Raw genomic sequence first — 19453 nt, 5'->3', positions numbered from 1 at the left:
ATGTTTGGGGGGTTGCAGGGACGTTGGGCGACTCGAAACAATCAGGGTATCATGGTCCATTGGAGGTGTGGTATCGGGCATACGATGCCACGGCAATAGCAGCATGAAATATACCGTAGAGGCACAGCATTAAATTATTCAAGAAATATTCCGCCATCTCTCGAGGTCCCGCACGACACGGTACGGCTCTGCTAGTCGCACACACTAAAGCTGTGAATGACTAGGCGGCCGTTGGCTCTCAGCCCTCCTTCATATGTGCAGGGATTCGCTCGCGCTAAACAGCGGCCGACGTCTGGTCTTTTCGAGAAACAGTGACCCTTCTCCTCTTCACATCTCACACAGTGAGCTTTTGTCCGCTCTCGCTCTCGCTCTGCCGTTTCACCTCCTTCCTTTTCTTCGTTGTAACTTGGTATCCTTCGGTGTCTCTTCTTACCGCGCTGTGAGCTCGTGCATTCCCACCGAGCTACTTCGCTTCCCTGCATCAGCCTTCCGCACCTAACTGCGCCGTCCCCTGACCGACCATCGCAACCCTCGACTCCTTTGAGGCCAGCCGGACTGCAGGAGACCCGAGTGCGCGAACACTTGAAGAAGATTTAAACCACATACTAGCCCACCTTGTATGCCGCACACACCCCGCCGGACTTTCGTGACGTGAGGGTGCTAACCGCCGCCCGCAGAATTTCTGACGCCAGTTACACGAGACTGAACAGCTGCTGTAGCTCCCCCCGACATGTCCAACATCGCAGCAAACAGGAACAGCACGCCCGAGGGCTCGAGCTCGCTGCGTCCCCCCGCGGCCCGCGCATCTCTCGGGGCCAACCACCATCTCCGCGCTTCTGCCGACATGGGCGGCTTCTCGTCCCCGCTGGCCAACCGCGGCATTCGCCCGGCGTCTGAGGTCTACTTTGGCCGCAGCAGCACGCAGTCGGGCAACCCGGACGAGATGGAGCGCGCCGCCCAGCAGTGGCTCGCCGACATCGACCAGTACGAGACGACGCTCGAGGAAATGGCCACGGCCACGCTCGACCAGGACTTCAAGGACGAGCTGAGCGCCATCGAGCAGTGGTTCCGCGTGCTCAGCGAGGCCGAGAGGACCGCCGCCCTCTATGCCCTGCTGCAGCAGACCACCCAGGTGCAGATTCGCTTCTTCATCCAGGTCCTGCAGCAGATGTCCAAGAGCCTGCCCATGTCCGGCGTGCTCTCGCCTGCAAACTTTGGGGAGAAAGGTAAAGCCCCCACCAAGTCTGCCAGAGACGATATGCTGACGTGTGCAGACCCCATGACGCAGAAGCTGAGCGACGCCATGAGCAAGCTCGGCACGGGCGAGAACCGTCACTCCATGGGCCTTGGCCGTCCTCCGCCATCGCCTGGTGCTGGAAAGCGCAACTCGGGCCTAGATACGACGACGATCAACCGCATGTTCCCCGACGCGGCTGCTGCCATCGCCAAGCAGAAGGCCGAATTCACCGACATCACGGGTATTGCGCCCGCCTCGAACCGCAACAGCACCGTAGGAGACCGCGGCTCTATGGCCGCGCCTACTATCTCAGCCCCCGAGGGAGACAACAAGAGGGACAACAGTGCCCCACCTGCCTCGCCATGGAATGAGGGCGCCAACCGCCCCAAGTCCTCTGGCCAACAACAGCAGCACACGCCCATGGGCCAATTTACTCAGCCCCCACCTTCCGCGGGTCTTCGCTCCCCACGTCTTCCTCTCCAGAACGAAAACAACAATGTGCAGACTACGACCCTGAACGCCCTAGAGGCAAATTCGACAAACATGCCCCTCCTTTCGCCTGCGTATGCTGGTGGAGGCAGCTGGGCGTCTCAGCTAAGCACTCCCATGGTTGGAAACTTCAACCAGCCTAACAACCAGGCCGACATGGTAGCCAATGCTACCGCCATGAAGCTTGCTGCCCTCTCTACCGTCAACAACCGCATTCAGCTGGATGATGTGCGCAAATACCGCCGAGCTCGGTCTTCGGAGGCGCACGGAGCTGGAAATGGTCCGCTGTCTCCAGGGATGCCTCACATGGGCAACACCAACATTCTCATGACAAACGAGTTGGGCCAAGTGCTGACGCCTCAGCAGGCTGCTGCCCTGCAGGCACAGCAATTGGCTGCAATGACAGGTCGTCGTTCGCGCCCCAGCTCTCCCGGTTTCGCAATGCAAGGACAGGGCATGGGAGCGATGGGCAACTTTGCCTCGCCTCAGGCTAATGGTTTCTTGTCTGCAGACTACGGTGGCTCCGGCATGATGAACAACGGCATGGGTGCTCTCAATCTGAATCAATTTGCCATGGCCACTGGTGGACACGACTTCCTGAACGATCCCTCTCAGATGGATCGTGGCCGCTCTCCTCGCGGTCGTCGTGGCAGCTCAAAGCCCCCGGAGGATCCTACCGACCCCAGCCTTCTCCAGGACATTCCCAGCTGGCTTCGCAGCCTCCGTCTTCACAAGTACACCGACAATCTTAAGGACCTGAAATGGCAAGAGCTTGTCGAGCTCGATGATGAGGGTCTTGAGAAGCGCGGCGTCAATGCTCTTGGTGCGCGCAGAAAGATGTTGAAGGTATGAACGCCCCTTTCCAACTGTTAGTCACTCCCACTTACACTCTTGCCAGGTTTTCGAGCAGGTCAAGGAAGCAAAAGAAGCCGGCAAGGTGCGATAGATTCGTCACCAGTCGCCCCGTCTTAGCTGTTGAATCATTAGCGACCCAAAGTTTATAGATCTTATGTTGGAAGAGCGACATAACTTCAGCTGGCACGGACGCTTCCAATCCGTCAGGTCTGGAGCGCATATGATGTTACGGTCTTTGTGCATTATGGCCATGGTTTGGATATTGCTTTTACCAGCACGGTAGCTTATTGTCATACATCATGAGATATTTCAGGTTGATATTCACTTTTGTCGTTTATTAGGGTAGAGGAAAATGTTCGAGTAAGGGCGGGAATAATCAGATGTTTTGCTGCTTCATGATGTTTGCTTTCGTGCTATGAAGTTTGGTCGATGTGGTGGTTTCTGTTGTTTGTCCAAAGGTACGTTAGTTGACTGCCATAAAGCACGGCAGCGTCTACGACGCGTAGACCAATACGCGCTCGTGTTAAAAGATGACTGACAGTGATACCAGGCTATGTCGTCTCCTCGCCGCAACATGAGTCTATCACTTAGGCGCGCTGCCTCCCTTGCCGCCGGCAACGTCGCACAGTCACACCATTCCAGTCAAGCACGTTTTGATGTTTGGAATGAGACCTGATTGCTCCAACACTCACTGGCCCACGCTTTCTACCGTAGAACGGCGTTACGACGCGCGGCAATTAATGTAATTCCCCGGTTTTGCAGATACTTCGAAGCAAGGGAATCGAACATAGCGCCTAAGATTGGGCCACAAGCATATATGGTGGGTCATCCAGCCTTTCAATTTGTCTACAGATCCAACATGACCGCTTGTCTCCTTCACCTTCACTTTTGTCGCAACCGCCGCCAATTTGTGGCGCTTGGACTCTCGGCTTTGTTCTATTGTGGAGCGATCGCTTGAATAAAGGAAATCCAATATCAGGCGTTAAGCCAGCCATTGTGTATTTTCCGCCTACTCGAATTTTGAACATCTCCACATACTCTCTTTGTTCACGCACAACGTCACTTTGGGTCGGGCATATATCAATATTATATTGCTTCCCATTCACCTCCCAGTAGCGCAGAACAGTCTTTCCTATCTCGATCCTTCTACAATCTTTCGATATCGTACATCTTCTAAGTTCAAAAGTTTCTCGCATTTCCAACATCATCTGCAGGACAGTTATTACCACACACCACGCAACAATGCAGTCGACTACATTCGCTACCGCGGTGCTGGTCACCATCATGTCACTGGCTGCTGTCTCCAACGCTGCCGGCAGCGCATACGCCCTCTCTGACGACCTCTCATACAAGAACTTTTTCTCAGCCATGGATGCCTACAACGGCTCGGATCCAACCCAAGGATTTGTTCAATACCAGAGCCTCGCCCAAGCGGTCGACAAGAACCTCGTGGGCTACCTCGACGACACCAAGTCAGTGTTCATGGGCGTCGACTACACCAGCAAAGACCCCAAAGGCCGCGCCAGCGTGCGCCTCGAGAGCAAGAAGACCTGGAACCAAGGCCTCCTAATAGCCGATATCGCACACATGCCCGCCAGCACCTGCGGTACCTGGCCCGCCTTCTGGCTGCTCGGCAAAGAAACCTGGCCCGCGGGCGGCGAAATCGACATCCTCGAGGGCGTCAACGACTACGACTCCAACAGCGTGACGCTGCATACTTCGCAGGGCTGTATGATCAGCAACGCCTCCGCGCCTAATCCCAACAGTGGCTCGACTGAAGCTGGAGCTTCCTTTTCGGGTACTATAGGTACGGACAACTGCGACGTCCAAGCCCCCAACCAAGACAAGAACGTGGGCTGCAGCATCCACGCGCCCAAAACCGCTCCCTCGCCCGCACACATCGGGTCCTCATCAGCCTCGTCCAACACTAACGCCCTCCTCCTCTCCTCCTACGGCACGCCCTTCAATGCCGCCCGCGGCGGCATCTACGCCCTCGACTGGACCGCGGACGCCATATCCGTGTACTTCTTCCCGTACGCCTCGCCCCTCTACAAGACCGTTTCCAAATCCACATCTCCCAAGCCGAGCACATGGGGCGCCCCGATCGCGCGCTTCGGCGCCGAAAAGTGCGACCTCAAGCAGCGCTTCAAGGACCTGCGGATTATCTTCAACACGACATTTTGCGGGGATTGGGCGGGGCAGGAGTGGGAAAAGAGCTGTAGGAAGAAGACGGGCGCGCAGACGTGTGAGGCGTATGTGAGGGATAATCCGGGGGCTTTTGCGGAGAGCTTTTGGGAGGTTAGGGGGTTGAGGTGGTATCAGCAAGTTAAGGGGAAGGTGGCTGCTGTGGCGGTGACGCCGAAGGGCAGGTATGATCGCCGTCTGTAGGTGGTGGTTGTTGACTTCTTTGATACATATTTGGCGGATATTCTTGCTGGGGTTGGGACTGTGAAGGTCTGCTACCTGATGATGAGACGAGGAGCCGTAAAGCTTCTTCTCCTGCATAGCATTTAAATTGAATTCTGTGAGATTATACATTATCCTCTTCTGTCTCAGTAAACCAAAGACGGGGGCGATAAGTAATTCGCTCATTCGTCTTCGTGGATGCAGTCACTCGCGCTTAACTACACTTTCACATACGGTCCTTTCCAACACGGGACAGTGGGATGCTCACAGTAAGGCGCACTCTTCCAGGCACATTTTTGACATTACCAGCCACCTCTGTAGCTTTAAAGACGTGTTCCTCGACCCTATTTTCTATCTCATTCTAAGTAGGGACGAGTCGAAGCGACTTGTCTGCCCGGCTAGCCTCTACCACCATGTTGACGTCTATCAGGCGGATCTTGCAGACAACCATCCTCTCAGCATCGAGAGCATCGGTACCACAGCTGCAACATTTAAATCATCACTGACCCTACCGGCGCCCACAATCCCGGTTTGTTGACAGCTAGTCGTCCATTTACTTTGCGCGCCGCTCCTGCGAAATTCGACGCCTGGACTGGGGTCTTGAAGGACCTTGGGCATCGCCTCCAAAGTATGCCACTGATGCCGCAAAGGTATGCTAGATTTGAGGATGAGCTGTGCACAAAACACAGCTCTTTCAATCATCTTGGTAATAGGCGCCATGTGCGCAGGCGACGAAGCTGGTCAATCTCTCAGCGCGTCCTGAAGGTATACAGAATGCTACCGGCATACGAGGATTGACTTGTTCTTCCTCGAGGACCTTATGCTAGAGGTTTTCTGGCACCTACATGTCGCTCGTAAAGAGCTGATATTGCGCAACTCCGCGCGTAATGTCTTCTCACATACCGGTAGCCGTGGACCTACATTATCTATTTTGTTGCTTACATCACCGGCTAGTACCATAATGCTCATGTTCCTGGCATGCGCGAAGAGCGTTGAGACAGCCCGACAGGTGAGTATCACTTTACAGAATAGGAAGAATCGAGCTGATTATGGTATGCGCAGTGGGGCAGAGATATAAAAGATTAACAGCGCCTTGCGAAATGCTGCTAGAAAGGCGTCCAAGCTATATGGCTTTGACTATTGCTACGCTACGTGGTGCTGTGTAAGTGTTTCGATTTCTCATCGGGAAACCGTCCTCTGTTCAAACCATTCTTCATTTTAGTAACCTTTTCAAACACCCCTTTCGCCACCATCCTGTCCGACGGACTCAATAGCATCTTTCATATCCGGCTCGTCGTTGACTAATTTCTCGTGCGAAGGAGCTTTCACTGCGTTTTTCAATATGCCCGTGATCGAGGGCTTGGCCGAATCGGCAGAGCCCGATGCTGGAGCAGGAGACGTTGCATCATTCGAAGCCGTTGGAGATATAGGCTCTGTATAGCGTTAGCTGGCATTCATTCGGGCCGTGACGTGCATGTCGCGAAGATCAGTATCTAGTGTACAGCGGAACGAACCTTGGAACTGAGCCGATTCGTCAACTTGTTTGGACGCCATGATGATCTTCAGCGATGTTCTGCTTCGCTTGTTGCAAGAGGCGGAAATTTAGTAATTCAGACGTAAGTTTGACGTTCTGCATCAATCTCACAACCTGCACGGAGGTGCTTTGTACTCCACCCATCAAAGAGGATCCGCCTACGTCATTTCGCTTGCTGAGCGGGAAGAACCCATGCAATCTCGCATATGCGAAGGACTGCGCCCTCGTGTGCGGGGTCCTGGTAAACGAGTCAATGGAAAGGAGGAAGATGTACGCGTGCTCGTCAGAGGCGTTTGCTGCGATGTTTGGACCCTGGATCGATGCTGCGGGAGTTGGAGATGATCGGACCGATTGTGGTCGTTTTACAACGTCGCTTCCATTTGTGATGTTCAAGGAGCGGCTTGTACGTGAAGCAGTCTGGAGAAATACAGCATCATTTCAACTCCGCCACCCCTTGGAAACCTAAGAAGGTGTATGCGATATTCTTTGACAGGTTTTAAATGCTGTAATCATCTTAGAACATGCTCCCTGTGAATTGTTTGAGTGAGCATGTCTTCTTCACTCCATCTGCAAACAAAACACTTCTGAGGTTGCTTCAATTGGCAAAACGAATGGACCTTCGCAGTAAGTTGATTCTGGCTCTTGGATTCCGGGTAAATAAATTAGTGGTATGGACACTGCAGAGTACTTAAAATATGACGCGAAATATCGAAATGCTTCATAATTTTCTGACTGGGACATGATAGACGTCGTGACACATCAAGAGCTTCTCGCAGTAGCAAGGACACCCCAGCTAATCAAGGAGAATAAGAGGTTCGTCCCAAGCAGTCTGTACGAAATTCTCGCTGGTTGCGCGACCTCTCCCACTCTTCGTAGACTTTGCAGAGGCATTACGGAACGGATTCTTGGAATTAGACGACCATGTCGTCAACGAAGTCGACACATTCGAAGTCTCGCTAGAATCATGACCCACGTCGAGACCCGTATCAGCAGTGCTGTCATCATCCTCGTTCTGCTCTTCAAATTCAGTAGAAGTAGCCCCGGCTGTCACTTGCGACCCAGTATCGTCATTGTTGCTCGCTGTAGACTCCAAGTCGTCACGATCGCTCTCCTCTTGGTACCCAGATTCATCTTCTTCGTCTTCTGAGGTGGCATACGACTTCTGGCTTTCCGTTGCAGTTACTGGCGACTGTGGCACCCTTGGTATCAATGATGTCTTGATCGGGGCAGGTTTCTTTGTCTCTTGCGCGGGTTTTGGTTGCCAGCCTAATTGCCGATATGCTTTTCGAAGATAGTTTTCTCGCATTTGGAACGATCGCTCGATGAGGGCTTCGATGTCACTCTGCGTATGGTGGTTAGTACTCTATGGGCTTCGGTCTGGTTCCATGCTACTTACGTATTGTAACCTGCCGTCCAGCTCATATGATCCTGATTCGGTAGAGCAAAATTTATGGCCCATTTCAGTCAATGCATACTCATGGATCAATGCCTTGTCGATGATGATAGTTTCAGTGTGTACTGATGGTTCACAGGAAGAGAATTGGGGTTTATAGTCCGGTTGAAAGAAATAAGAATGTATAGGCTGACTGCCAAGGAAGTGCGTTTGACCCAAGCCTGAGAACGATTAGCATTCGAGAAGACAAGTTCTATACGCTTAGCTCACTTGATGTTCGAGCATAAGGTGGCTTCCATCCAAATCTTCTGTATGTGGACAAGAGCTCGCTGCCTAAGCTTGACGATGGTCCCTCCCAGAAAACGCTACTTCGTACTCCCTCATTGCTTGTATCTTCCATGTAAGAAGAAGCTTCGAAATGGTTAAACTCATTCTCCACAAAGCTAGTGTTGACGCCAATTTTGGCAAGTGATGATTGTAATTCTGTAGTTTTCGCCGAGCTTTTGTTGAGCCTAGCGGGGAATAGGATCATCTGCTGATTGATGTCGTGCTGTGTCTCGGTAGTATCTTTCATCTCTAGTGGGACGAGCCGTGAGTTGGGTTGTGAAGTAACGGAGCTATACGACTGGCTAAGCCAGCGCTGCCCCATGCGTTGGCGGCCGTGGTCCAGACGATTGTCTGTTCTTGCGCCGTACACAGCGTCTTGAATAAACCCAGGAGTAAGTATACTTGAGTTCGCGTGCGGTTTTGAGCTATACTCAGCAACTTCCACGCTGCGCTTACCGTCCGTGATGCAAGTTCGACGGAGGGGTTGTTCCATGCTCTGAAATGCCGCGGCACGGCCCTCTACTGCTGCATCTAAGAGCTTTTCGTACTTTTGTATACGTTCTTTGGACTGTTTGTTCGTCTTCTTTCTTTCGGCTTTTGCTTTCGCGTCGGCTTCTTCCTTTGCTCGCTTCTCTGCCTCCGCTTGCGCAAATTTGAGTGCCTTGCGTGCAGCTTTCTTGGCAGAGCGTGCTGCTGCTATTTCTCGCTCAGCTAGTTCCTTCGTTTCTTGTGCTTGTCTTGTAGACTCTTCGTCGAGTGCTGCTCTTTCGGCTCTCCACCTTGCATCAGACTTTTCCTGTTCCTCTTTCTGTTGAATAATGAGTGCCTCTAGCTGTCGAATTCTTGAGTCGTCTCTATCGCGAGCTGCTAAGATTTGCCTCATCTCCACTTCAGCTGTTGCTTTGGCTCTTTCCAGCTCCACTTCAGCATGTTGTTCCTGCTGCAATATGAGCATTTGCAGTATATTTGCAAGACGAGGGTCTTCTATGTTGGATGTTTTCGATTTGCCCGAGTCTGCGATCAAACGGCTGATTGTTGCCAGCATAGCATCTTCTTTGGAGGTCGTTGTGGTATCCTGCGAATCTTTCTGCTCCTTGGCATTCTTCAAAGAGGCAGTGGATGAGGGATGCGCCATCGTGTCCTCATGCAATGGTGCTTGAGGCGGCCATGGTGGGTCGCTTGGAAACGTCGTTGAGGGGAAGTTGCCCGATACGAAAGGGTTTCGGCTCGCTTGTGACTCGTATGGATTTTGGAAGCCACCCAACGTGAAAGGGTTCAAGCTATCCGACCTTGGCACTGGAAACTGGGGATGATGGCTGGGATATAGAGGATACACAGGTGCTGGCCCAGGCACACCGTTTGGAACAGCATAATTGTCAGCCTCTGAATAGTACCGGCTAGTCCTGGGTCGTCTTGGCGGACTTGAGACGTTGTTCACAAACGGATTCGTTCGTCCCGCCGCCGTATGTGCGCGGTCGCTCCGCGTATGGTTGGTGTTCGTTTTCTTGTGACTCTTGCTTTGCTTCAGATTGCGACTTTCCCCGCCCTTCTTATTTCCTTTCTTCGAGTTGGTAGACACGTATGTTGGTACAGGATCCTCCTCTTCTTCATCGTCACTTTTGGAAGTTGCGGTAGACTCGTCATAGGAAGTGTTCGAAACGCGATTGTTGCGGATAACCACGTCAGGCACACGCGTTCGGTGACGGTGGGGCCCCGGGATCTCATCGATGGCGCTTTCGATGCTATCACTTTCTTCAGAACTATAGGGGTTGTCTTCTTCCCACTTATTGAAGTCTGATTCCCCCTCATGCTTCGCCTGCTCAATGGTGTTGAGGAAATCTTTACGCCACTTGTTATCCACATGTTGCCTGGAGCTCAGTCCGATTTGCTCATGTGTGAGCGTTGTCCATGTCGAGAGAAGTCTGTCAATGACCTGATTGGGCTCTGTCTGTGCAGTCCAGACAATCATAGTTTTGTCCGCATCACCTGTGCTTGGTGATGGTGGTGGTGGCGGCGACCGAGGACTATACTGAAGGGGCGAGCGTGTGAAGCGGACTAGGTTCTCGGTGCTCTCGTCAACGACACTTGGTTGTAGTCGATGAACGTCCTTTCTCGGCACTTTCTTCGGGACTTCGGCCGCCTGTGAGGTGAAGACAAGATGATAGAGCCAAGTGGCAGTGTCGAAAGTGCCCTCTCTATAAACATCCACTTCGGCACGCCGCTGATCAGAAGCAAGAGTGTTTTCGATGCTATCACGTTGTGCACTCTCAACGATCTGACGATTAGCTTGGACAGCGCTCTCAAGAAGAGGGCGATAACGATTAGGCTCGGCCGGTCTTGTTGATATTAGTCACAGAGGGTCGGATCTCATAGCGTATCGATCACTCACTGACGAATCACCTCCTCTCTGGCAAATTGCACCACGGTGAGCTCCAAGGCCAAAGAGATCTTGATGGCCTCAACCCTCTTCAGCAACGACTTCACCTTGGTCTTTTTGATGTACCACGTCAGCCTTGCTAAGCTTTTCGGACCGTCAATCAACTTTCTCAATTCTTTGTCCACTTTGCAGTACTGGTGAAGAATCGCATTCGTGTTGTCGAACAGGACCGGCTGGCAAAGGTTGTGTTGTGAGTGCATAATGTTCCAGAGCGAATGGAGGGTTCCTCCCAGAATCTGTAATTGATGGGCAATGTCGGCAATCTCTTCTCGAGCATTTTTGAAAGTCTGAACGATATCGAAGAGCGCTCTAGACAGCTGGGCAGCACTGTTTGCAATTGCGATCGTGCTGCCGATCACCCCAATGATTTCGGCCATGTCTCAATGTTAGTGTTTAATCGACGTAGTTGGTATGAATTCGTTTGAAGATGAGGAGAAAGAACCACAGACAAAATGAGAACTGTCATAGCCTTGTGGCTGACACAGCCCCTCATCGTGCTTCAATTGGGGGCGCATTTGGCTGGTCCACTCGTTCATGCAGATTACATGCATATGGCGGTGGCGATGCCAGCTAATGGCTCATGCGAATCAAATGCTTAGAATGTCGCTACTGAGCATGGGCGAGACCGGTCAAGGCGGGTGTGCGAACGATACAAGGCGCAGTCTGGAGTTGCGCGCGCATTGCGTCTACTGCTGATAATTCCTTTACACGATTAGTAACAGTAACTTTCTAGCAGGCAACATCGAATAATAGCGCTGTTTCGATGGAACACAGCTGTTGCGTTGCAGCTTGATGCAGTCTGACAAGTACGAGGGAACCAGCAGGGATGTACGAAGTAGGTGCGGCTCGTATGCCCTGGATTTTGAAGATACATGCACTCCCGCTACCAGGTGCTGCAATTATTCGTGCGCGCTGTGCCTAAGACTCTCAGGACTATGTAAGGGCAGTATCAAGGTGTCTAATTCTGGATTCGTTTAGCACTCCGTTACGTACTAATAGGCTATCGAGCCTGTTCAGGCTCATGAATGAGAAGACAGCTGCCCTCTAATAGTAGCTTGCATTTAGACAGAGCGAGCACGAACAATTGTAACACCTGGCGCCGTTGAGCTTTGCGTGTAAGTTTGGATTCCCGGACTTGTCTCCTTGTTACCAGCGCGATGCAGTGCATGTGAGACTGTTATCAACTACAGCGAGTCGACAATTCCGAGGCAGTCCCACATCGCACTCTCGCCGATCTCGGAAATGCGAAACGCACAAAAAGTACTTTTCGATTTGACTCAGATCAAGATGATGCTCCGCGAATGGTCTTCTACTTAGTCAAGCATCGAACCTACATTGTCGCCGCCTCCAACGTTTAGAACCATCATATGCCGGCGCATATCTGACGGCGCAGCCCTTTTGACATTTAACACACCTAAGCAATAGAATGCTTTTGATCCACAGCAGTATAATGGTTTTAGGGAAGGCTTGGTTTGGGCGCGAGATGAGCCTGATGTGCAAGTCGTAGTTGTTTAAGTCAGCCGACTGGAGCAAAGTGTTGGGGGCTTGAATTGATGGTAACAGCACTGGGCGAGGCAAGCACTACGGTGCAGGTTAGTATTCCACACGTGTTTACCCTGTTCATACTGATGCTCGACTCGTTGGCCGAGCAATGGGCGGCGCAGAAGACACCATTGATGCCGTAGTCGCTGCCGGCAGCGCTCTCTCTGGTGTGCTTACAGCCTACCGGAAAGTTCTCATCGCAGCCGTCCACGGTGCAAGCATTGGCCGGGGCTGTACCAATTGTCCTCTTTCGACCTCATCTACGCGCACCAATCTGCTTATTTCCAGACACCCTTTGCATCCCTCGGTATGGTACCTGAAGGAGGCTCATCATACAATTTCCTAAACACAATGGGTAAGGCACGTGCGAACGCGCTTCTGCTGGCTGGAGACCGGTTGTCTGCGCACGAGGCGTGGGTTGGGGGGCTGGTCACAGGCGTCGTGGAAGCTGAGAGCGTGGAAAGCTTCCTATTCGCGGGCTTGACAAGGCAAAGAGATTAGGGACGTATAGTGGAGAGGCTCTGAGGATGGCGAAACGATTGACTATGGGCGCGGAAGACGATATAGAGGCGAGGAGGCTGGCTGGCGAAAGGGAGAGGAGAGTCATTTTGATCAGGGTCGCAGCGGAAGATGCGAAGGCGCGATTGGCGGCTTTTGGAGGATCAAAAGGGAAGTCGGAGATCTGATCTACCATCAGATCTACGTCAAACATGAAATCAAGTTCATCGCTCGGAGTTTGAGTTCGAAGACTACGACAATTGTGCATGTCCGGCACACACAGCCGCTTAGTGCCGGCTGCGTCATCTTATCGATAACCTCAATGTACTACCGAGGCCGGCGTCACAACCACCGATCTAGACTCCGTGTGCAACTTCCCATTTCTCAGTATCTCTAGCCTGATTCAGAAATTCATCACTTGCTCTCTTCATTTCTCTTCTCATCTCCTCGAATCAACATGGCAAAAGTAGAAGGAGCGCCAGCGCACGGTGCTGTGGCCCACCTCTTGCCACAGACATACAAGCGCTACATCTCGGAGTGGCTCGAAGAGGATACCCCGAGCTTCGATTATGGTGGCTTCGTTGTTGGAGACGATGTCAGTGAAGCAAAGCTGCTCGGCAAGAGCGAGGTATGCATGGACTTTAGGCCCTCCACCCTGGTACTAAACGATACCAGGGCATAGTTGCAGGGGTGCCTTTCTTCGATGAGGTTTTCCGACAGCTCGACTGCACGTGAGTATGACTCTAGACCATAGAAATGCTCCTACTGATTCCACAAGTGTAGAGTGGCACGTTAAGGAGGGTTCATCCTTCCAGCCTATAACTCACTGTGCAACTGTTCGAGGACCAGTTCGCAAGCTGCTCCTTGGCGAACGGGTAGCGCTCAACACACTTGCGCGGTGCTCAGGCATAGCAACAAAGTCGAACCGATTACTTACGCTACTACGCAAAGCTGGCTATCCCAACATTCTTGCTGGGACGCGCAAGACGACTCCAGGATTCCGGCTAGTTGAGAAGTACGGCATGCTTGTTGGTGGTGTTGATGCCCATCGAGTCGATCTGTCTCACATGACCATGTTGAAAGACAACCATATCGTCGCTGCTGGCAGCATCACAAACGCTGTCCGTGCTGCCAAATCAGCGGGTGGCTTCGCTACCAAAGTCGAGGTCGAATGCCAGAGTTACGAGGAGGCAGATGAAGCGATCGCAGCAGGCGCTGACATTGTTATGCTGGACAACTTCACTCCAGATGGTGTCAAGGTCGCGGCTGCGCAGCTCAAAGAGAAGTGGGGCCGAGGAACGGGCGATAGGAAGGCGTTCTTGGTGGAGGTAAGCGGTGGTCTCACAGAGCACAACGTCGAGAAGTACGTGTGTGGAGATATCGACATCGTGAGCACAAGCAGCATACACCAAGGCGTACCGCATGTGGATTTCTCCCTCAAGATCGTGCCAAAGACTAAGAAAGATGGGGGCGAGAGCTTAGCTATATAAAGCACAGATCCTGTCACAGCTCGAATTTTGTAGTATGGAATCGTATACATCTCGCACAGTCCTACCATGCCGTGTTTTACGAAAGGTGGGCGGCAGAAGGTGCGACCAACCTTGGAACCCCAGGTATGCCGAGGGACAACTGACACTTGGCAGTTACTAAGCAAAACGAGGCCATCAGCTTGACTGGTTTCTTCTCATGGTCAGACTCGAAGTTGTGACGAGATCATCCTACACCCTGCTCGCATGCAACTATCTAAAAGCTTCCTAAGTCGACCTCCATCAACCAGGACGTCTTCCGGATCGACCGCGCCACGTGCGAACATACCCCGCTTCGCAATCGACCCTCAAATGGAGATAGCAGCTGAATCAGACGCCGACAGAATTGAACGCGTGAATCTTGCATGCATACAATGCCGTGCTCGACACGTGAAGTGCGATGCTTCGCAACCAGTTTGTAACAGATGCAAACGCGATAGAAAAGAATGCATTTACAAGAAGTCAAGAAGAGGAGGACTGGACAAAGCAGCACTGGCACGGCGGAAATTGAGATTGCAACAAGAAGCAGAGCGCACTCAGAAAGAGCAAGATGGTACTCTTAGTGAGCAGAGCGTTAACGATGCACAATGTCACCAACCTAACATAATTTCATCTCTTTTGGACGAGTCTGCCTTACCTGAGATCCCTGTAGATCTTTCAGACAGCCTTCTCATTCCGAACATAGAGACGCAGTACCCGAATAGTGACCTTGCTTTCCACGTCGACTCCGTTCGACTCCTGGAGCTGTACTTTGAGAACTTCTGGCCTTCTCTTCCCATCATCCTGCCCGTTCACCACCTTCAATGGAGACTGTCAAATGATGGTCACGGAATGGAAACACTCCTCCTTGTTCTGCAATATATTGGTGCTGTCTATGCCCCATGGATTAGATTAGGTCCAGGACCGTACAAGAAGACGGCAATACAGGCACTCAAATCACCTTTCCTCGCCCATACGCCATTCAACGTGCAAGCTCTATTACTTTTTGCGATTGCAGAGTATCATTCGGACTGCAAACCAGAAGGTCAAGGTCAGCTCAATCTTGCAGTGAAGATTGCATTGGAGCTACACATGAATCAACAAGCCTTTGCACAGGTGTATGGCGAAGGCAGCCCCGTGCTCGAAGAGTCTTGGAGACGAACGTATTACTTTCTCGCCATCGCCAACCAAGACTTTGCGGTTTTCTCCAACACTCCTATATACACATTGGCTAATGTCTCAAACACGGTCGATCTCCCTTGCGATGACGAGCACTTCAACTCCGGCTTGATACCTCCAGTCATGAGTCTTCACGACTATGAAGATCGTGAGCTTGCGGAGCTCGAGATTGTCTTCTCTTCTATTGCCTATTTCTATGATCTTCACTTGATCGTTAAGTCTGTGATGGATATGTTTGTAGAGAGTGGCACTTTTGGAGAAGCGATGATCGAGGTGCACGACACCAAGCTTGCCATCTGGACTTCGCTTCTACCAGCGTGCAAAAAGGATCCATTGCGAAGAGACGGCGCAATTGACGAGGTCATGTTCGCCGCCCATATGGCTGCGACTATCGCGTTGAGCGGACTACATCGCTCGTTCTCGAACCTAGTCATTTGTGAAGAGGAAATAGCCACGAAGTCCTTCCTGCCCATGGTCCTGTTCGTCACACCACCTCAACAAGGACGCGCAGCACACACTGCTCGTGTCCTCAAAGCCAGCGAGATGCACACAAAGCTTCTTGCAATTCCATGCACTATGGAGAGGCACAATGTATTCACCATGTACATGGTTGCCCGACTCGCGACAACACAGACTTCTGCTTGCAGATATCTTCTCGAAGACCGCGCTTTAGCCATCGCACGCGATAGAATCAGACTGAGTATCGGCTTTCTCAATTCCATGGGTTCCGTCTGGCCACTGGGGAAGATGATGGCAAAGGAAGTCAATCACATTGCTCGGATAAATTTATCAAAGAGCCACACCACTGTGGCCCAGATCCCGGATTCTACATTGGAGACCGACGTGCCACGGGACGATTTGATCTTTCCCGTCAACCCGTCTGCACAGATCGATATATTCTCAGGGCTCACGCTGCCGATCGACTGGGAGACGACAAATTGCAGCTATGCGTCTTCGGGCCACTTTGGTATATCATAGTGTTGTCTCATTGCCCCGTATGATGACACCGCCCACGCATATGCAAAACATCTACTCCACTCTTGATGCAGCTCCCCAGCCAGCTCGTGAAGATCAGGTTTCCACAGCCTCCGGCAATGCACGCTGCCTGAGCGCAGCAGCAACCCGACAAGCATCCAACTTCCGGGTCGGGGTCCCCAGTAGTTCTCACTCATGATTATCAAGCCAAGCTGGTACGGGTATCGCTGCCGAGAGCGCGAATTGAGATTCCCATGGAATTGGTTGCCTATGTACAAGTGGTCCCAAGACGAACAATCTTGCATGCCGCAACTTACGCAAGGTTACGTTCAAGCAGTTTCGAGTCACACAAACGACCCCCATCCTTCCCTCAAGCCTCCCCCAACCTTGGAAACATTGGCGTACATGTTCGCGTACACTTCGTTATCTGCAGCGCTGATACGCTGCCCACCCCAAAGCAGTCTAGCGGTTGACGTCATGCCGATTCTGGCTAGCAGCATACTTCATTGATCCGAGCCCCGCGCTGGATCTGCCAGCTGCAGTGGGCCCTGCATGTTGCTTCCGATGATATAAGAAGCGTGGAACTTCCCATATCGTGGCGAATATGCGAACGGTGACGATGACAAACCCGACTTTTGGTTACAAGATGCGCTGCGACTAGCTTGTCATCCTTTCTTCTGCTTTTCGGGAAATCTTTTGAGTCTCGTGCAAACTCGGCCAAAACAACACAGAACAGGAACTCGATACCAAATTTTACGTCACGCGACTAAGAGTCATCAGTTGCTTTCTTCCGGCTTTGAATTCTGACCACAGACGACGAGATGAGCGACATTGAGAAACCGTACGAGGCTCCGGGGCCTAATGCTCCTGGCTCACTTCAAAGCGATGAAGTCGAACGGCAGCTGGGAGAGGTGGATACCGTATACGAAGCCAAGCTTGTCAGAAAGCTTGATCTATTCATTATCCCCGTGGTAATGCTGCTGTACTTGCTCAGCTTCTTGGACCGGTACGTCTGTCTTCTTAACTAGTCGACATTAGAACCATAGCGATTTAAACAGTGTGTTCTATAAGTCATGCTAACTTCATGTTAGAGTAAACATCGGAAATGCTCGTCTATACGGTCTAGAAGAGGATCTCAACATGAACTCCAATCAATTCCAGACTGCCGTGTCGATTCTTTTCGTCACCTACATTCTGTCTGAGCTTCCTTCAAATCTAGTCCTCAAGAAACTACGCCCGTCACGTTGGATCGCTTTCATCACAGTCGCCTGGGGCATCATTGCCACTCTGACCGGAGTAGTCCAAAGCTATGGCGGCCTAATCGCATGCCGTCTCCTCCTCGGTGCTGTTGAAGGAGGTCTTTTTCCCGGCATGGCTGTCTATCTCACCTTCTTCTACACCAAGCGTGAACTCGCCCTGCGAATTGGATATCTTTTCGTCTCTGCCGCCCTTGCCGGCGCCTTTGGTGGACTACTCGCTTACGCAATTGGCCACATGGATGGGGTAGGAGGTCAATCTGGATGGCGTTGGATCATGATTCTCGAAGGCATTCCCACCTTCGTCCTGGGCATCGCAACGTGGTTCATCCTACCCGATAATCCCGAGACAGCATACTTTCTCAACGCTCAGGAAAAAGTATACGCCGCTGCACGTCTCAAGCGACAGACCGGATACACCAAGAAAGCAGCCGAATTCCACTGGGACGATGTAAGAAAGTGCTTCAAAGACTGGAAAGTGTGGTTGTTCTGCTTCGCGCAGTTCGGCTCGGACACTATGCTTTACGGTTTCAGTACGTTCTTGCCTACGATCATTCGCAGTATCATGCCCAAGGCAAGCAATGCCATGGTCCAGGTGCTGACGATTCCGTGCTATGCGCTCGGTGCGATCACGTACCTGGTAACTGCGCACTTCTCGGACAGGCAGCAGAAGCGCGCGTTTTACAGCATCCTTCTCGGCATCGTCAGTATCATTGGGTATGCGATGCTCATCAGTCCGTCGAGCTCAGCAACACACTACGCGGGCTGCTTCTTAGTTGCGATGGGACTTTATGTCTGCGTCGGTTTGCCACTAGCCTGGCTTCCCACAAATCTTCCGCGTTACGGAAAGAGAACATCAGCAACGGGGCTACAGCTGTCAATTGGAAACTGTGCGGGTATTATGTCTGCGTTTGTATGTTACTCGCACTATCTCACGCCTATGGTGGCTGACCTGAATATTAGATCTACCCCAGTGCCGATCGTCCTCGCTTCATCAAGGGCCATGCGATCACAATGGCAATGGTGGCATTCGCGATTATATGCTACGCAGTGCTATGGTTCGCACTTGGACGTATCAACACACGTCGTGAAAAGGGCGAAGAAGACCATCTTATTGCCGGTATGAGTGATGAGGAGGTTGCAGAAATGGGAGATGACAGCCCAAGATTCCGGTACACTATTTAAGATGGTCTAAAATATATATGAACATATTCTCCTCAGTGGTAGCCTCTGTCTGGCCGGCCTCAAAACTTTTTGTTAACTCGATAATCGAGCTTATTGTATACATGGACACGTTCTCTGACTCTCAAGCTAATTTAATACGTGTTTACAGTAAGTTGTGTGTCGTCAGGAAGTGTCACTCCGTCAACCACACTAAAAAAGTAGACCCTTTTTCAATGATATCATCATGAGTGACATCACAGCCAGCACACTTCACCTACAAAACGTTCTCTGCATTTCGCACTATACAATCCAACCCATTAATACATCTCAATACAAAAGAACTACCACACATCATTCACAATGCCGCACTCCAAGACCCCGGGCCAGTCCAACGCCGCTTCGGAGAAGTTCAACAAGCAGGATGCTGAAGGTACAAAGCTCTCAACTTTATCTATTGAGTTACTGAATGCTCACTGACTCCGTCAAACAGCAAAAGGTCTAGGCGCCTCGAATGCGCCAGCCGCAAAGGAGCACTCTAAACCCGGCGAAGCACCGGTAGCCTCCGACAGTGGGAACTCGAATGTGGGCGTTGATCCCAGTGCAAACAACCCGGGCGAAAAAGGAATTGGTGGACCAAACTATGGATCGCGATAGAG

The 19453-nt window shown here is 51.7% G+C and overlaps 9 protein-coding genes across 9 annotated transcripts; 6 read left to right on the top strand and 3 right to left on the bottom strand.

Moving 5' to 3' along the window:
• Nucleotides 1–730: 730 nt before the first annotated feature.
• Nucleotides 731–2672, top strand: SNOG_12176 (hypothetical protein; the record flags this gene model as incomplete). The annotated part of the gene is made up of 2 exons (XM_001802354.1): nucleotides 731–2572; nucleotides 2625–2672. 2 exons carry the CDS (start codon nucleotides 731–733, stop codon nucleotides 2670–2672), a joined length of 1890 nt encoding a protein of 629 aa, XP_001802406.1.
• A 1151-nt stretch (nucleotides 2673–3823) lies between these two features.
• On the top strand, nucleotides 3824–4969 carry SNOG_12175 (hypothetical protein; the record flags this gene model as incomplete). The annotated part of the gene is made up of 1 exon (XM_001802353.1): nucleotides 3824–4969. The coding sequence occupies one exon, from the start codon at nucleotides 3824–3826 to the stop codon at nucleotides 4967–4969; it is 1146 nt and encodes a 381-aa protein (XP_001802405.1).
• A 979-nt stretch (nucleotides 4970–5948) lies between these two features.
• Nucleotides 5949–6065, top strand: SNOG_12174 (hypothetical protein; the record flags this gene model as incomplete). Its single annotated transcript, XM_001802352.1, is given in 2 exon segments — nucleotides 5949–5996; nucleotides 6015–6065. 2 exon segments carry the CDS (start codon nucleotides 5949–5951, stop codon nucleotides 6063–6065), a joined length of 99 nt encoding a protein of 32 aa, XP_001802404.1.
• Nucleotides 6066–6217: 152 nt separating this feature from the next.
• On the bottom strand, nucleotides 6218–6541 carry SNOG_12173 (hypothetical protein; the record flags this gene model as incomplete). The annotated part of the gene is made up of 2 exons (XM_001802351.1): nucleotides 6218–6420; nucleotides 6502–6541. The coding sequence occupies 2 exons, from the start codon at nucleotides 6539–6541 to the stop codon at nucleotides 6218–6220; spliced, it is 243 nt and encodes an 80-aa protein (XP_001802403.1).
• A 1626-nt stretch (nucleotides 6542–8167) lies between these two features.
• On the bottom strand, nucleotides 8168–11055 carry SNOG_12172 (hypothetical protein; the record flags this gene model as incomplete). Its single annotated transcript, XM_001802350.1, has 3 exons — nucleotides 8168–9537; nucleotides 9664–10436; nucleotides 10631–11055. 3 exons carry the CDS (start codon nucleotides 11053–11055, stop codon nucleotides 8168–8170), a joined length of 2568 nt encoding a protein of 855 aa, XP_001802402.1.
• A 1595-nt stretch (nucleotides 11056–12650) lies between these two features.
• SNOG_12171 (hypothetical protein) lies at nucleotides 12651–13024 on the bottom strand (the record flags this gene model as incomplete). Its single annotated transcript, XM_001802349.1, has 2 exons — nucleotides 12651–12907; nucleotides 13000–13024. 2 exons carry the CDS (start codon nucleotides 13022–13024, stop codon nucleotides 12651–12653), a joined length of 282 nt encoding a protein of 93 aa, XP_001802401.1.
• A 151-nt stretch (nucleotides 13025–13175) lies between these two features.
• Nucleotides 13176–16380, top strand: SNOG_12170 (hypothetical protein; the record flags this gene model as incomplete). Its single annotated transcript, XM_001802348.1, has 5 exons — nucleotides 13176–13350; nucleotides 13568–14106; nucleotides 14268–14307; nucleotides 14362–14407; nucleotides 14949–16380. 5 exons carry the CDS (start codon nucleotides 13176–13178, stop codon nucleotides 16378–16380), a joined length of 2232 nt encoding a protein of 743 aa, XP_001802400.1.
• A 1137-nt stretch (nucleotides 16381–17517) lies between these two features.
• Nucleotides 17518–18818, top strand: SNOG_12169 (hypothetical protein; the record flags this gene model as incomplete). The annotated part of the gene is made up of 2 exons (XM_001802347.1): nucleotides 17518–18350; nucleotides 18608–18818. The coding sequence occupies 2 exons, from the start codon at nucleotides 17518–17520 to the stop codon at nucleotides 18816–18818; spliced, it is 1044 nt and encodes a 347-aa protein (XP_001802399.1).
• A 339-nt stretch (nucleotides 18819–19157) lies between these two features.
• SNOG_12168 (hypothetical protein) lies at nucleotides 19158–19451 on the top strand (the record flags this gene model as incomplete). Its single annotated transcript, XM_001802346.1, has 2 exons — nucleotides 19158–19227; nucleotides 19288–19451. The coding sequence occupies 2 exons, from the start codon at nucleotides 19158–19160 to the stop codon at nucleotides 19449–19451; spliced, it is 234 nt and encodes a 77-aa protein (XP_001802398.1).
• Between the last annotated feature and the right edge of the window lie 2 nt (nucleotides 19452–19453).

This window comes from Parastagonospora nodorum (genome assembly GCF_000146915.1).
Source record: "Parastagonospora nodorum SN15 chromosome Unknown scaffold_21, whole genome shotgun sequence".
Classification (NCBI taxonomy): domain Eukaryota; kingdom Fungi; phylum Ascomycota; class Dothideomycetes; order Pleosporales; family Phaeosphaeriaceae; genus Parastagonospora; species Parastagonospora nodorum.
Note: the sequence above shows the minus strand (reverse complement) of the source record. Positions and strands in the feature narration are given on the sequence as shown.